At 44.5% G+C, this 16,530-nt stretch overlaps 2 protein-coding genes across 7 annotated transcripts in view; both read right to left on the bottom strand.

Annotated features, from left to right (window-relative positions):
- Positions 1–68: 68 nt before the first annotated feature.
- LOC143480728 (uronyl 2-sulfotransferase) lies at positions 69–4,546 on the bottom strand. Its single transcript, XM_076978551.1, has 8 exons — positions 4,186–4,546; positions 3,459–3,493; positions 2,984–3,139; positions 2,812–2,891; positions 2,575–2,728; positions 1,156–1,253; positions 884–1,041; positions 69–695 (listed from the first exon to the last, which is right to left on the bottom strand). Exons 1-8 carry the CDS (start codon positions 4,403–4,405, stop codon positions 442–444), a joined length of 1,155 nt encoding a protein of 384 aa, XP_076834666.1. The 5' UTR covers positions 4,406–4,546; the 3' UTR covers positions 69–441.
- A 727-nt stretch (positions 4,547–5,273) lies between these two features.
- The window catches only part of sash1b (SAM and SH3 domain containing 1b), a 47,244-nt gene continuing 35,987 nt past the window's right edge, over positions 5,274–16,530 (bottom strand). For 2 of the 6 annotated variants that reach the window (XM_076978539.1, XM_076978540.1), the window contains exons 2-20: positions 16,338–16,466; positions 16,175–16,225; positions 16,005–16,054; positions 14,767–14,807; positions 14,410–14,496; positions 14,219–14,331; positions 14,035–14,136; positions 11,841–11,967; positions 11,170–11,576; positions 10,566–10,640; positions 10,269–10,403; positions 9,796–9,928; positions 9,474–9,643; positions 9,131–9,337; positions 8,872–9,022; positions 8,549–8,680; positions 6,691–7,529; positions 6,229–6,360; positions 5,278–6,124 (exon numbers count right to left, since the gene is read on the bottom strand). In XM_076978539.1, coding sequence (XP_076834654.1) covers positions 6,083–6,124; positions 6,229–6,360; positions 6,691–7,529; positions 8,549–8,680; positions 8,872–9,022; positions 9,131–9,337; positions 9,474–9,643; positions 9,796–9,928; positions 10,269–10,403; positions 10,566–10,640; positions 11,170–11,576; positions 11,841–11,967; positions 14,035–14,136; positions 14,219–14,331; positions 14,410–14,496; positions 14,767–14,807; positions 16,005–16,054; positions 16,175–16,225; positions 16,338–16,382 — 3,039 coding nt within the window. In that variant the 5' untranslated portion in view covers positions 16,383–16,466 and the 3' untranslated portion in view covers positions 5,278–6,082. Of the gene's footprint in view, positions 6,125–6,228; positions 6,361–6,690; positions 7,530–7,745; positions 8,681–8,871; positions 9,023–9,130; positions 9,338–9,473; positions 9,644–9,795; positions 9,929–10,268; positions 10,404–10,565; positions 10,641–11,169; positions 11,577–11,840; positions 11,968–14,034; positions 14,137–14,218; positions 14,332–14,409; positions 14,497–14,766; positions 14,808–16,004; positions 16,055–16,174; positions 16,226–16,337; positions 16,467–16,530 lie in introns of those variants that run through there. The other 4 variants (XM_076978541.1, XM_076978542.1, XM_076978537.1 and 1 more) reach the window with 3 other exon arrangements.

The raw sequence follows: 16,530 nt of genomic DNA, 5'->3' as shown, positions 1-16,530 counted from the left end.
AGCTTGATCGATTGAGAAATCCCCAGCAAACCTTAGCCAACACAAAAATACCCGATTGTTGGTTCAGGTTCAGCTCAGGTCTACAATCCTTTTTCATTTTTATTAAATGTAAATATTGTGCAATTACAGAAAATGGGAATAGCACAACATAACTATTTCTAGTCTACTAATTCTATTTCTTTGTCTACAAAAATGTACACAGTACTTATAATTTATGATCATTTAAAGCACAGGCACTTAAAAATGAATAAATAATGTTTAATATACTGCAGCATTGAGTCAGCCCATGTCCTGACTGACTGCAACTTACTCTTGGTAACTCATTTTGTTTACTTTTTCATTTTGATTTGCCTTACTTTTTCACCTTCAGTTATTATCGTGTTTTCCCTCATCTTAAAGTCAACATCTTCATCTTCAAGTTGAGTTGCTGTCACAGCCCTTCTATCTTAAGGGATGTTCCAGCCAGCTGTCCAGCCCGGTCTCTTCCTCCTGGCCTTCCCTGAGGCCAGAGTGATGCAGAGGTGGCCGTGTTACAGACCTCAGGCCAAATTTCCTCTTTGTGAGGTGGAACTGGGTTTTGATGAAGTTGTAGAAGTCGTACTCGTGCTCCATCCGCTGATGGAGCACCTGCATGGCCTCCAGGCTGGGCCTCTGCTTGTGCACCGTCACCGTCATGTTCCACAGCTTTCTGTATTCTGCCAGAGCCAAACAAGACAAATACAGCAACATAGTAAACAGGAGAGAAATGCAGAACCAATGTGAAATGCAATGAAAACGTCTCCAAAGCTCCTTACATTTATGGGTAAATAGAGTCGAGCATTTATTCAAAAATATTTGGACAAATGGTGCACATAGTGCTAACTGAAGGAAGAGCTCTTTTTACCTGGACTTTTGTAGATGTTGAGGACATCGGTAAAGAATTGAGGCAAGAGTCTCTCCAGCAGGAGAAGCACCTCCTGTAGCTCCTCCAGGACCCCCACCAACAGGTAGTGTTCCAGTACATTCTCCTTAGCCTTCTGCAGTGCCCACAAACCCGGCTCCCTATCCAAAACCCATAACAGTATGACACAGACTGTCATATTGGTTGTTGCTGACTGGACTAAATTGTTTATTTTACCGTTCTGTTCAGCATTTTTAAGCAGGAAGTTGTCTCACCTGCACTGAGGCTGCTGGCCACAGAAATAAGGTATGATGTAGAAGAGTCGTGGGTTTGAGCACTCAGCGTAGCTTTCTAAGATGCAGGTGTTAATGTCCTAAGACCAGACACAACACAGTGCAAAACATATATATGTATACACACAGACACACACACACACATTATTCCACATCAGGTATACACACAAGAACTGAGGGGTTATTCATATACACCAGTGTATGACAGATGACCAGTACTGTTTCCCCCCACCCCAAAGTAAACAACCATCACATGGCTCAAGTACAGCATGTAGTTCTCAAAAGACAGCATACACAACCTCTCACTACACTAATCCCTTAAGTAACAAGCTATAATTTGACGGGTTAAACAAAATGGTCAATTTTCTTTTCACTGTTCAGCGTGGAATATATAGGGTTTGGATATATAAGGTTCCTCTCACAGACAAAGGGAAGGAAAAAGTGATGAACTATTCCTCAATATAGAGATGTGGTCTGTGCTGTCATGATCATCAACATTACCTATAAAACTGAGAATAAAGCACAGCATCAACACTTAGCAGAAAAACAGGGTCAACGACACCACAGTTGTTTGCAAGTCTAAAAATAACCTGAGTGTACTGCTTAATAAACCCAGTCTGCTGAGAGAGTTGTCAAAGAGGCATTCATGTAAAACTGTAAAACACAGGAGACATTCAGCTAGATCCAATTTATGGTGTTGCTAAGCTATGCAGTAACAGCTCTATTGCTTGTATCCAGTAAGTGGCAATTAGACTATAGCCACTGAGGGGCAGTAACAACAGTAACTAACAACCTGTTGCCTCCTTTGAATTCAAATCCACACATATTATATAGCATTAATAACTATAATGACAAGCCAAGGGAGGAGAGATTAACATCAGCATGCTGAAGTTTAAGACACCTTTGGCACAGTTGGAACGTCATTTGAACACAATGAACGTATAGTTCACTATTCATGCCTTAGGTTATAAGTTTAGCAGAAAAATATATTAAAACTTAACGAGGGGCAGAACAAGAAGAGGAGGAATGTCTTGGGGTATGCTGTGGAGAGCCATGGCCTCAACCCCTGACACCAGAAACTGACCAATCCTAGCAATCTTTCCAGCACTAATGGGTCCTAAACCTGAGCTAGTTCACCACAAAATTCTCCAGTGGTAAACCAGGGGAAGGTCTTGTCCTGGTGTTTCAGTGGTTTATACAACATGCTGGAACAGCTAACACATACAGTGGACCGATTACATTGCACTATGAGGCTTTGTGAGGAAAGTTTAAGAGCAGTCCACAGTCTTGGTATACTAGATATACGGTGTCTTGTGAGGGTGATGCAAAGCAACACATTCATGAAATGCGTTTTTATTAACATTAAGTATAATGAGACAAAATCTAGATCAAAAACCTCACTAGATATCTTTCATCGTCCTTCATTGCGGGAGTGCGGATGAGATGGTTCTCTTCTCCTCTCCAGTCGCCAAAGCGCCGAAAAAAATAATTGGACAGAAATCGGTTGATCGGATCTCTGATGATGTTGATGTATACAGGTTCATCTATTCTGAACCTGTAGAGACACACAGGACTATTAAACTGAGCCATTTGTAGCAGAGTGAAACTTTACCCATAATGGCTGTAGCATGAGGGTACCTAGTGAAATTGAGGAAGTGGACATGTCGGGCGTACAGGAAGGGCTGAGGAAGGGTGCTTATGTTTGTCATCACATTCAGCTGCACCACAAATGAGAGCAACAGAAATGAGTAAAATGCACTGGGGGGGGGGGAGTTGCATACGGACCAAGAGCGCACATTCAGGACATGACCTGTTCACGCTTGCTTAGCCTGGTCTTGTTGTGGATGTCCGACGAGATGAGGGTGAACCGATGTCTCTCTGCCAGGATACGGAGCAGCAGGACTAATGTACGACTCCCACACTTGCCAACGCGATTGTATATGACTTGACTGGGGAAAGGTAAAACCTATAGAGAAAACAAGCGGGCTACTACAGTAAAGAATATTAATGCATTAACAGGACAAACGGGCTATTGCAGTAATGATTATAATGCATTAACAGGACAAATGGGATACTGCAGTAATGAATATCCACACATTAACAGGATATTTTGGCCTAATTGATTTTTCCTGTACATACATTCCACACAAAACTGATTACCCTTCATAATAATAACTAGCCTTATTGATTAACAGAATAACATGTAAAAGTGAGTTAGTTAAACTACATGGAAAGTTGCACAATGTTGCTCTAACAGTGTAATTTCTCTTAGGTACAACACTTACTCTGGGTGCTAAGTGTTCACCACCAAATGATGTCCCTATAGTTAAGAAAAGACAGTTAAAATGGTTTGTGTGTGAACAGTAGAAATAATTTTTTTTAGGCAAACCCATACTTCAGATGAAAATGTAACCTATATATGCATCATAAAGCATGAGAAAAATATAAATGGAATTGCTGAAAGGGGTTGTGTATTTTGTTAGTGCGGGGCTCATAATGAAGTCGTTCAAGCAGGCGATAGTCACAAGGGGCTTTTGATAACTGCTACGGCTTTCCAAACACCTAGTCTACTGTTTGTTCGTTCAAATACCAGTGGACTGTTTCTTCCTCAAGCAAAATACATTACCAGACAACTAAATAACCGTGTAAGCTAATGTTACATTGCGACATATGTTAAAAATGTTGTCAGAGCTGTCGAGACGTCATGAATGTTACCGTGCATGACCACTAATTTCCGTCTACCTGTGACCGAGAAGGCACTCAAACTTCACACTTTAATAATCAACGAAAGCTCATGTATAAGTATCTGGGCCAAACGGATTTTTGTTTTGGAGTATTTTTTAAATCTGCTTTATTTTGAAATGTCTATTCATTATATGTGTGAATATAGGCTACGTGATTTAGATTTTTCATTCATGCTTAGTAAAATTTAGGTTCATAAAACTGTAAATATATGTATGATTTTACCATGATACACATGGTTACTAGACTCAAATAACTGATAACTCTTACCGAAGAAGTAACGGACATCAAGAAGAATTTTAGGTGGTCCACCATTTAATTGCCACAGGACGGAGCCCAAACAAAACAAAAACAGCGTGGCCAAGCAGAATCCAAAATCCCGCCGAGAAATTCTTAACAAAATAACAGCTAACCAGTTACCCTTTCTGTTTCTTCGTCGGATATAGCTTCTGAGGGAGCTATTATTTCCGACGGGCACATGCTTCATCATATTCCCAGTAGAAATCGGCGAGAATGCCGATAACTCATTCGACGCAAGTGTGTATTTCTGAGTAAGGAGTCCCAACAACGTCGTGTGTTCTGGTGGACGAGCGCGCCAGGACTGCTGCTCTGATTAGACTCTCATGTGTGATGTTTTCTTCTTGTAGTAGGTTGAACTTTTTACCGTCTTTCACATGTTAGCCTTGTCTATTACAAGCTAATTCAGTTGAAATACATTTTAATCAGTTGTTGGAACAACTGAAGCAAGAACAAACAAATAAGCAAATATAATAGATAGTTTTTTACTGCAATTTATCTTTTTAATGACGTTGTTGCGGGGATGCAATGTAATCATCCATATGTGTATAATCAACACAAAAGGCGAGTTTTTATACGCATTAAAGACATTTCAGTGGATTAAAGTTTGCGATACATTATAGTATCAAATACACCCTTTATTACAACACAAAATAAATATGCAGTTTTAAAATGAAACCATTTCCGAGAACAAAAATATAGCACATTTCAAAACTTAAACAGCAAACAAACATGCTTATGACCAATACTTTGCTTAAGTCGAAAACAAATTGTTTTACTAAAATGAACAGACCTCGGACTACTTCAGCAATTCGCATTTACTATGGGGAGATATGCAATGACTTAAATGACATATGACTACTTCAACATTTACTATGGGGAGTTATGCAGTGACTCTTAAGCGTCCTGAAGGGACATTCTCATGGTCTTTTATACATTCTAACTGACTGAGCCATGAAGGGGTTATTTAGCTGTTGAGCTGAACCAGAGGAGTTATTTTAGCAGAAAAACACTGAAATTATATATAACCCCCCCCCCCCCCCCCCCAAATCCCACACAAAAAATTGTGCAGTGTCTCAGTGGGAATAAGAACCCTGGTCTATGCATATATCCAAAATTTTAGTAATCACCAAATTACAATCACTGTTCTATTATTTAATCAAACCACATGAGAGAGAGAGAGAAAAACACATTTTAAAACAAATGCAGATTCACAATTCATCGTAGAGAGCTTCTATTTTGTATTTACAGTCAAAGCCAACAGTGAAAGTTCACAATTTTTAACATTCTACTGCACAATTAGCATTAGATTTAAAGAAACAGCTTTGAAAATACTGAACTTTGCCTAAAATGACTGGTTTAGCATCATCATCTTTCTTTGCCTGAATGAACTGTACACTATGTTTAAAATGAAAGTGTCCAAATCGATGCATCTGCGCTGGCAGACGTAAGCTCAGGTAAGAATTGAACACATTTCCTTTGAAAATGTAATACTAAAGCATTAAAAACTACATATATTTTAAAAGACCTTTCATAAAGTGATACTGAGCATCTCAAAGGGAGCATTTCTCCCATTGATAACTGGCTATACCAGTGCTTAGCTTTAGTAACACTTGGTGCTTCTTTCACAAGAAACTGTGCCATTCAAATTCTCATTGAAAGTTCTGGCATCACTCACTCTGTATTCACATCCTTCTTAGCATGCTACTGTGGCCCACCAGTGGTGTTAATGTGTGCCTGTTCTCTGGAGTTCTACCCAGTGGCAGAGGAGACAGAGGAACATCTGGACCAAGACATCCATGCCAGACACCAACAGGTGTAGTCAAGAAAAAATGGCTATCCAGCATCACTACCATGTTCATCAAAGAGGTTATAGTTTCACACAAATCTCTGATAAACCTCTCAGCGGGATCTGAGGAGTGAAATAAATAAAAGAAGAGTCAACTGCAAAGTGATTTTAATGGCATTACTTTTCAACATTGTCGGAAGCGGTAGTGTAAAACCTCTAGTACTCACAGCCATGCGATGCTGTTTGAGGAGCTGCTGGACCCTAGTGTGGTCCATGACTGTGGCAATGTCACCCAAAGGCTTGTCCAGGTCTTCAGAATACCTCTGGATGAGGGAGAAAGGCACCCCATAGCGACCAAGCTGAAAAGAAAACACCTATTTTTAATAACTTTGTACCCATTTTGTCATATAACTTGATAAATGACAGGTGATTTTCTCATATATACATATACATCTCATATATACAACCGTTTGGTATCCACGCTATTAGGCAACATCCAATCAGATGTGTTCTCTATTCAGAATGTCAAGTTACAAATTCATAACTCAATGAAGAAGGAATAGCAGCATGAGTACAATGTACACTGAATTATTTAGACTGGGAAGATCAAAAGTTTGATCAAATTAGGTGCCACAGAAGTGTGCAAGACCATAATCTCAGAATCCCTGGACAGGGAGGAAATTATGTACCTTATCAGAATATGGCTCCTCTGTGAGATCAATACCGTCCGAGATCAGCTTCTCTTCAACCAGTGATTCCAAACTGGTGGCTTTGCCATGCTGAACCTTCTTTCCCAGCCTGTGGATGAAAAGTTTGCTGGAGCGAGGAACATTAGATGCCGTGTCCAACTGCTGTGGAAGAGAAAGATCTGGGGAAGAGTCTTTGTTGTCAGGACCGGCCTCCTTCTCCTTTATAAAAAGCAGGGGTAGAGGTTTGGGTGGAACTGGTGGTTTTATGCGCAGTGTGCACTTAGGAGGGTCTTCTGCATGGGCTTCAGCAGGATTCTCCTCCTGCAGCACCTCTTCAAACGCCACTCCTGCTATGAGATGGGTGACGGGCGGCTGGACCCCTGTGCCGGGCTCGTCGGAGTCACCCTCTAGGTCGGTGCACGTCCGAGGCTTCTCCGGCACTAAAGCTTCAGTGGCATCCAGGCCTTGCATCTCGACAGAGCCCCGCTTTGGATGATCCTGGATGTAGGTCTCCTTCCTGTGGATGACCTGATCGGGGAGAAGGTCATCCAGTGAAAGGCAACGCTTCCACAGGCCTTGGGGAGCGGGGAGGCAAACGAGAGCATCTGAGCTTTGGCTCAGGGACTTCGCTCTGAGAAGGCAATGGCTCGTCCCAAAGCACAGGCCTGTGATGGTGGTCATCTGGAAAGGGAGCAGGAGATCCTGTGGATGGTGCCTGTTCTGTACAGTGGTCTGGCTGGGCTGGCTCAGGGGTGGGGTGGGGTACTCAGGAGACGGGAGGTGACTGGACTCAAAGCCCGATGACGACCTGCTTAAATGAGACGTCTTTTTGCACCTCCCTAAAACAAGAGCCATGCAAGATAAGATTTACAGAAACCAGTATGGCTACAGACAGCTTTAATCAATGTTCAGGGCAGATTATACATCGGCTGAAAGGAAAGATATGACAAGCTGCGTGTAGTCAAACGAAACTGTGAACACACAATAGGTCATTGTAAACGGAATGAAAAGTGAATGGAAATACAATGGCAATGAAAGCAGGCAGTCCAGATAAGTAGATCACAGAGCAGTTTATTACACAGCCCCCGTTATCACTGGCGAAAGACAATGACAAAAGCTGGACTCATGGCTGTTTTCTCATGAGCATGCAATAGTTATTAAAACACTGATGCTCTTTTTCTTAGCTCCCGTTAAAATTAGCAAATGTTTTACCTTTATTTAGAGATGCATTTTTAATACTGCTACAGTTTCTGTGATCAGGCCATAATTTTGCCTGACCAAATGGTAAAAGCAAAGTGGTATGCATAAACTCTGTAAATATATCCATTTTATATCTATTTTAGCTTCTGTACTTGTCACACAGATTTGAGGCACATTAAGATATTGTACAACACTATATTATTTTGACTATACAATACACAGAAATTGCAAAATCTCAGGAACACAAGCTTGAAAAATACTCTTCAAAGGGACTATTGACATGTTCAAGAACAATATATATTCGCTATCGTTTTGTAAGACTAAAGCAAAAAAAGATTTGTGTAACTGGGTCAGAGAGAATGGCCCTTGGAGCAGAGATAAGCAACACGAGCCAGAGAAAAGGCGGAGATGGCGGCGAGATGAGAGGCGTGACCTCGTCACCCTGCCCTTCAGTCTGCTGGGCGTGACCTCGTCACCCTGCCCTTCAGTCTGCTGGGCGTGACCTCGTCACCCTGCCCTTCAGTCTGCTGGGCGTGACCTCGTCACCCTGCCCTTCAGTCTGCTGGGCGTGGCTGAGCAGCATGCAGGCCCTGGCAGCCCACAGAGGGCAGGAGCGTTGGGGCTGGGCACACTCACAGCCCAGGAAGGCTGGCATTACCGTTCTCCAGGTTCTCATTACTCTCAAAGCAGCCAGAGTCACGCGGTGAGTCGCCTGGGGGGGCCTGGCTTTCTGACAGAACCTTCTCCTCAGGGCATCCTGAAAACCCTCCACGCTCGGGGTCACTGTTACCTACACACACACACACACACACACACACACACACACACACACTTTCACTTATAACAAATGACCACTTACCACAAATGGAAAACATCCATGTGTTTGTTTTTGAGAAGCTGCATGACTCTGTGTGTGTGTGTGTGTGTGTGTGTGTGTGTGTGTGTGTGTGTGTGTGTGTATACATATGCATGACTACTCACTCTCATACTCCTGCAGCAGCTCCACAGCGGTGAGCAGCACGGCTCGGTGCTGGGGGTCCGTGATGTTGAGCTCATCCAGGTCCTCCTGTTCCAGTAGCCTGAACGTGTCCAGATCCTCGTAGCCGTTAAACAGGAACGTGGGCATGTGCTCCTGCAGAAAAGCCCCTCACGTTAGCATAACTTCCTCTGTAGCTAGAGGTCCAACCAGAGGGTCGCGTGCTCTGACGCTGTGTGTGGTTTCGTGGAGGTCATTAATCACCTTGAGGTTGATGCGTTCCAGAAGCTCTTCCACTGAGGTGGGCTTGGGTGGCTGGCTCTTCCTCTTCTTCCGTACACTGCGTTTGGGCTTCTCTTCCTCGCTCAGCACGTCCACGTAGATGAATTTGAAGGTGCCCACCTTGTTATTTAGCAGGCCCATCCAGGTGCCCATAGGAGGTTTACTGATGATGTCGATTACATCTCCCCTCTGGAAGCAGATGTTCACATTAATCTAATGTGTGTTAATCTAAAGCAAATCTAAGCACTGGAGAATACAACAACAACTCATTACTTATGGCATTAGCTAATTAATGTCATTTCCTTGTAGGCGTCAAAAGCCTTGCCTTGAGTTTGAGGGAGTCTGTGTCGTAGGGGCTGGGGATGAAGTCGGTGTGTACGAGGGCCCGGCCACAGAAAGGTCCTCTGTAGGGCAGCTCGTCATCTTCACCCTCCTCTGATTTCACACTCTCTCGGTTACTGGCCGAGGAGTCTGTAGTGCTCACTGTCTGACCACCTACAAATTAGGTTACATTTAAAATGCACATGGGTTTCACTGTGGAGGCATTTGATCACTTATGCACGCACGCACGCACTCACACACACACTCGCACACACACACACACACACACACACACACACACACACACGCACAAAACACTCTCTTACTCATTGAGCTCTGTCCACTCAGTGAGCTCCTTAGACTCTCGACAGAGCCTCCAGCTTTGAGTTTGGGCTTCTCCAGGGAGTGTGTGTCTGTGTGGGGAGACTGGGGGGAGCCTGGTACTCTGCTGGGGCTTGACTAAGTGGAAAACACAAAAAGAGTATTGTTCAATGTTCAGTACGTTAGGGCAATGGCCAGAAGGGGGCGCTCAGCACTTGCAAACAGATATTTTAAATGTCAAAGAGGTCAGTTGCAAGTACCGATTCTTATACTTCAGTGTATGCTGGTCTATTTTATAAAGATGCTCTATAAGTGGATTGTCAACCATATATGCTGAACCAGAGACCTTTTCCAGACACAAAGGTTCTGTGGAGAAACTGATTACTACATAATAATGTGAAATAATGAATTTTCATGTTAAACGTCACTAAACATTCTGTGGTAAATGTTTCATCCTGCCTATGCTGTGGTGCCTCACCTGCTCAGGAAGAGCGGAGCTGCTTTTCTTAGATATGCGTTTCCTCATCGTCTCCTTCACAGACTTCACCTTCTTCCCCAGAGATATGCGGGAGGGGGTGGGGGACCTGGTACTGCCACCCCCACCGTCACCCTGCTGCACAGGAACACGACACAGTGAGACCTTTGACCCTAGTCCGATGGCAAGGATATAGACAGAGGGCTCACAAGGCCCAGTAAAGCCCTTCAAATCACAGTTCATTTCTTGAACCTTCTAGTTTCTGGTCTGGGATAAAACGGCATTTTCTGTAGCACTTACACTGGAGTCACAGTTCTTGTTTCCCATGTATATGGATCGGTTCATCAGGTCAAATCCTCCAAAGCTACAGGCCCTCTGTAGAGTAAACTGGACTAGTTATAGTTATACAGGTAATAATATTCTGTCAACACTAAAATATTTGTTTAATATAAAAATACATGTTTAGTGCACAAATATATGAACCGAGAGGTCTTCATCCCTCTAAAATGGTCAATGTTACATTCACCCTCCCTGTGGACACACAACTGGGCTGGATATTCAAACAGAACCGGTAGGACAGCTCCTAGTGGGAGTCTCTTCAAGCTGACGGCCCCTTCTTGCTGTGGTGCCAGACTGACGTGCCCCGGCCCCTCCCTAGGGGGCAGCAGAGCGAGCCAGCCCAGCACACACATGTGCCGTGTCTGCATTCTCCTGGATGGTAGCGCCAGCAGAAAGAAGCAGGGAAAGCCCTGCTCAACCCATCTGTCCACACTGATGGAAATATGTCAACAGCTCTTACTCTTTGTTAGGGCAAATGCCTGCTATGACATGCTCAGGATACAGACACTGTACCAGAACTACTGGACTGAGGATCTAGTGTCTTCTGTAGGGTCTTAACTCTTACCCCGTGGTAGCTGGAGGAAGTAAGAGCCCGTCTCATCTCCCCGTCCGTCACCGAGCGAGCCATCCTGGGCTGCTCTTCACCGCAGCCCTCCGCCTCAGTGGAGGAGGAGCCACTGATGGGGACCAGGGCCAAGCTGGCCCCGCTGGGCCCCAGGGCCACCTGGCCCGAACCCGGACTGCCTCCGCAAGGCTTGCTGAAGCCCTTGAAGAGCCTGTGGCTGCTGTAGACGTCCAGGCTGCAGGAGAGGGGAGACGCGGTCAGGACGTCCGCGTCTCCGTCCGCAGGCAGATGCTCCTGTGGTACCGAGGCTGGCCCGTTGACGTGAGGGACGGCCACTCGTTTCTGCACGCCCGAGTAGAGACACACGTTGTCCTCAGCCGTGGGAGAGACATCAGAGCTCACAGGGTCTGAGAAAGCAAACACAGTACAGCACACAGTAGGAGCAAATCTCCAATGACAAGATATTTTTTACAAGACAAACAAATTTACCTTAAGTAGGTTGAAGCATATTTACCTTAAGTCTCTACAATGTCTAACAATGTTACTTTGATACCTCCCATACTCTTGATAGCATTCAGCAGTTCAGCTATTCAGTATTTAGCTTGATCTTAATATCTTCCTCTGCCTTCCTCATTTATTCTTTCAGAAGTGGTGATAGTTTTGTCTCTCACCTTTAGATGTGGACTTTTTGCCCTCATCTATTCTGATGAGCTTCTTCCTGACTCTGCGGGTGGAGGTGACGAGTTTATGAAGCCTACGATAGGACACGGACTCCTCCAGCTCCTCATCCGTCTGCTCCTGAGGGCCAGAAGGGAGGAGCGGCTCGGGTTACCACAGGGACCAGCTCTGTTCTCCTTCACAAACACCACCAACACCCACGCTCAACAATGCTAATAAAAATGGCATTTATACCAAATATAAGAACACACACACACACACACACACACACACACACACACACACACACACACACACACACACACACACACACACACACACACACACACACACACACACACACACACACACACACACACACACACACACACACACACACACACACACACACACAGAGTTGGCTCTGGCCATATTCAAAGTTAGCAATTAATGTAAATTAACCTCCAGCATCCCATGAATTAGCTGGGAGTGTTCCTTCATTCCTAACTCTATTTACTTTCATGTGTAGCTTCGGTGTAGATAAAATCACAGAGGTTTATGAATAATAAACTGAAAAACGGTTTAAAGGGCTAATGGTGTAAATGTAAAAAAGACCAGTAAATAAAAGTGAAAATTGAGAAAGTAACCAAACAAAAAGATACAATGAAATTGAGCAAAGAATTAAGAATTTGAGACTATTACTGGAATAAACGTGCAACCATGAAATAAAAGGCAACTTTGTAGTAATAGGCTGAAGAATAACAATGCCCTCCTTTTCTGCTATGTGCAGTCAACTAGTATGCCTGTTTTCAAAAGTTTTCATGTACAGAGAGGGCTTTAGGACATCTTCATATAGACTACAAAATTGCTGCTGTTAACACTTTAATAGCAAGGTAGAGTTCAAGTGAAACCAGACCTGCATTACTGTGGTTTGAACATAACATGTCATCTTTTCTCAACGTTACATTTCCAGTAGTGTGTGCGCTTCAATAGCTGCTTGTTGTGGGCTCCTCACAGAAACAAAATGGCAGACAGCAACTAAGAAAGGAGACTAGAGCAGTTTCATCAGAGTCATTTCGTGAACTTAGCTCCCCTTTAAACTCAGGTGCTCACCATGTGTGTTCCAGCCACAGTTTATGTTTTAGAGACTGCACAGGGTTGGAAATAGCACTGCTGGTGTACATCAACCACAGGTAGCTCTGTTCTAAACAAGCTCTGAGCATAGACACGCATCACCTTACATTAGAGGTTGAGCATCTGGTAAATGCTGCCTACACTTTCAGAGCCAAAGTTAAAGTGAAAGTCTTAGAGTGTGGTGACTCGTAGGACGGCAGAAACTTTTCACAAGGTTAATTGTGTCTGCACAACACATCTCTATCCTCACATCTACAGCTCTGATAAAGAAGGCAGCTTGTACATTTCTAGGACTGTCTCAGTTCAGTAGCAAGAAGTATGGAAATCACATTTTTGGCATTATACTGCACTATTTGACAGTGAGATTTCTTTTTCAAGGTCTCTGTGGAATGGTTCCTGGAAGGCAAAACATGGCTGCTGTTGACCCGTGTCTAGGATTCAAAACAACATTACAGCTTCCACACCACCACAAGCGTTCACTTCAGGTCAGGCCAAATACCTGGACATATTTCCACATTTACATACAGAGTGCATGAAAAAGCTTAGAGAAAGATGAAAGAGGAACATGGGAAGACAATGTTGTGGCAATCAAGCCCCCTAATGACGAAAGAACTGCACCCTGCCGAGCCCTGCAGACACCCGCATTCAGCCAGACAGAGTCACAATGGGGGTTAAAGTATTAAGGGCAATGAATGGAGCCTGGCCCAAGGGGATGGGACACAGCCATGGCTCTGAGGTGGGGTGACGATGGGGGGGTGGTCAGTAGTTGATAGCCAGGCCTCAGGAGGGGGGAGGGGGGGTTGGGCATCAACAAATGCCTGGCAGAGTGGGTGACATTCCTGCTGGGATCATGTCAGGGGCCAGAGGATGTGGTTCCTCTTATAAACAACTCACGACAAACGGGGACATGGAGAGGGTGGCGAAACGCGCCGACCGTTTACCACGCACAGTCTGCAGCTCGTTGGGGCGCGCACACACATCTGGAGCTCGGCGGCTCTGCGGAGGAGAGAGGGAGGAGGGAGGAGGGAGAGAGAGGGAGGAGGGAGAGAGAGGGCGAAGAGCTCAGCTACTCACGTTGCAATTTGACGACTCGTTCACAGCAGGGCCTGAGCAGTCGGTCCACTCTGTCGGGTCCATGTTGCAGGACTGTTTGCTTTGGGTCTCGTATTCTTTCAGCTAGAAACAGCACACCAGTTTCACACACAGGAATGTTCTCAGGCAGAGCGCAGCAGAAACAGAGCGAGGAGCGGGTCCGTACCCGTGCCAGGGCTTCCTCCACCGTGATCATCTTCTCCTTCACCATCATCATCAACTGGATGCGTTCTTCGTCGCTCATTGTGATCTCGCTGGCCACAAAGCCCACGTCTTCACCTGCAGATGAGACTCAGGAGTCAGAGAGCACAACAAAATGGAGGCGATCTAGTGGGTCACAGGTCACTCATACATCACCTTTTGATATCTGACGTATACTGCCTTTCTGTGTCTTGCGGAAATTTTGCCAAAACGATTTATTTTTCTTTCTAGTGTCCCATCTCCCTGTAGTGGCAAAGACGTTTCAAGATAATATCCCAGACTGACATTCTCATATAAAAACAAAAGATGGATATTACACACATAGCAGCAGTGAGATCAATGAATACATGGGCCAAGTATGCAAGTTACCCTGTCCCACCCAACAGACAAAAACATACGAGTTACAAAATATTTTTTATGCCCATGCCAAAATAACTTAGGAAATACATACACACACAATTTTGTGTTTACATTACACACAGTCCATAGACACTGACACACAAAAGGTTATACCTCCAGATCCATCTTCAGAGCTTGACTTGTGTATCGACAGCCTAGAAACAAAACACTCAGCATGAACCACTGGAACAGGAACATTAGCCATGTCTTCTCATCTTTTCCCTCTATGTTTCACTTCCTATTAATACAAGCTGTCCAGACATGTCCTACAGTCAGTCTGTGTTTTCCACACATGAGCAGGTTTGAAGTGTCCAGAATAGGTCTTGCATACCGGTCAAGGTACCGGTGGCTGTGATCACTGTTGACACAGAGACAAGCTGCAGACTCCTGGGCCCAACACACCTCACCACAGCTCACAGGAACAATGGAAGCTTTTCACACACAGTTGGGCTTTTAGAACAACAGTGGCACTCACATGGCCTTTGAATTCCTTTCTCCATCTCCCTCCCTCTCTCTCTCCTTCCCTCTTCTCCTCTCTCTTTCTCTCTCCTTTTCCTTTGTTCTCTCTCCTTCCCTCTACTACTGCCCGTCAGACTCTCCCTCTCTTCCTTATGCTCTTTCTCTCTGTCTTCTCTTCCTCCCTCCATCCCAGTTCCTCCTTCAATTCCTCTCTAGTTCTCTCATCTTATATCACTCTTTTTCTCTCCTACCTACCCTTCCTTTCTCCACTTCTCTCCCTCTCCTTCCCTCCATCTCTAATTCTTTCCCTCCTTTTCCCTAGCTTTCACCCTATAGCACACTAGATACTACTCTCTCCATACTTCTTTCCGTTTCTACCCCCACGTTCTCTCTCTCTACTAGAGAGATGCTTACAAACAAATGTGAATACAACACTGGAGTGCAGTCCAATACTGGAGTTTACATGGAACGTGAGCACTGTTGACATGTCATTGCTAGTCTCTTAGGTACTCAACCAGTCCTCTCTACCACCACATTTAGTCATAGGAAGGAAGCGGACAGGAGGAAGAGGTCACCAGGAAACGTATGAGGCTGCACCCTCGTGCCCCCAGGACTGGACGTGTGTCATGTGTCAGCAGGATGCTGACGTAACTCTCTCATTGCATCTCCCAGAGCACAAAATGATCGAAACATATTACAAAATGCAGGATCATTTTACAAACAGGGGAAGCTTTTCGACAATTACCATTCATTTGATCACACATTCTGTATACACATATGTTCGTACACATACATGTGTGCACGCACACATACAACATGTGTTCTTTAAACATATACACATACACACGTGTGCGCACAGATGTTATTTAAACAGTATGCATGATGCTTGTTACCTTCTCTCCATTTCAGGAGTGGACACAGCACTGCAAAGACCCAGTGACTCCTTTGAAAACACGGACAGTTAAGGTGAACCTTATGCTTCCCGTTTGCCACGCTCAGCACAAAATAAAAAAATAGAAAAAAAGTTTTAGATGTGAAGGTCCAGGACCTTTAGGACACGCACCTGTATCTCGGAGCGGAGCTGAAGTGATGTGGTCGTTGCCTCAGACTTTTCCTGAGGAACAGAGAGGGAAAAATATGATAATAACAAGATACCCATCATTACATCCACCTCTTCCAGTCACCACTCTGCTCAGTTAGATACTGATTGGAACAAGAGTGCTTACAGTCTCAGTGTCCTGAGCCACTCTACGTTTACGAAGCTCCTCCATCCTGTCACACACGTCGCTATAAGAGGTGCTGTAATACTCTGAGTACTCCTTGGCCAGGTCTTCCAGGTTTCCCAGAGAGCCATCCTGCAAACGAGGACAGACATGATTAGCTTCAAGGATGTGCTGACCATGCAAAATGCGTAGCATT

The sequence above is a fragment of the Brachyhypopomus gauderio genome, chromosome 17, assembly GCF_052324685.1.
Source record: "Brachyhypopomus gauderio isolate BG-103 chromosome 17, BGAUD_0.2, whole genome shotgun sequence".
NCBI classification, from domain to species: Eukaryota; Metazoa; Chordata; class Actinopteri; order Gymnotiformes; family Hypopomidae; genus Brachyhypopomus; species Brachyhypopomus gauderio.
This window is presented reverse-complemented; position numbering and strand designations above follow the sequence as displayed.

Excerpts from the sequence above, each read along its gene's own strand:
- LOC143480728 (XM_076978551.1), bottom strand. The coding sequence starts at position 4,405 with ATGATGAAGCATGTGCCCGTCGGAAATAATAGCTCCCTCAGAAGCTAT. Across the intron at positions 3,494-4,185 it reads TGATGTCCGTTACTTCTTCG|GGACATCATTTGGTGGTGAA; the intron begins GTAAGAGTTATC and ends TCTTAACTATAG. Across the intron at positions 3,140-3,458 it reads GTGAACACTTAGCACCCAGA|GTTTTACCTTTCCCCAGTCA; the intron begins GTAAGTGTTGTA and ends TTTTCTCTATAG.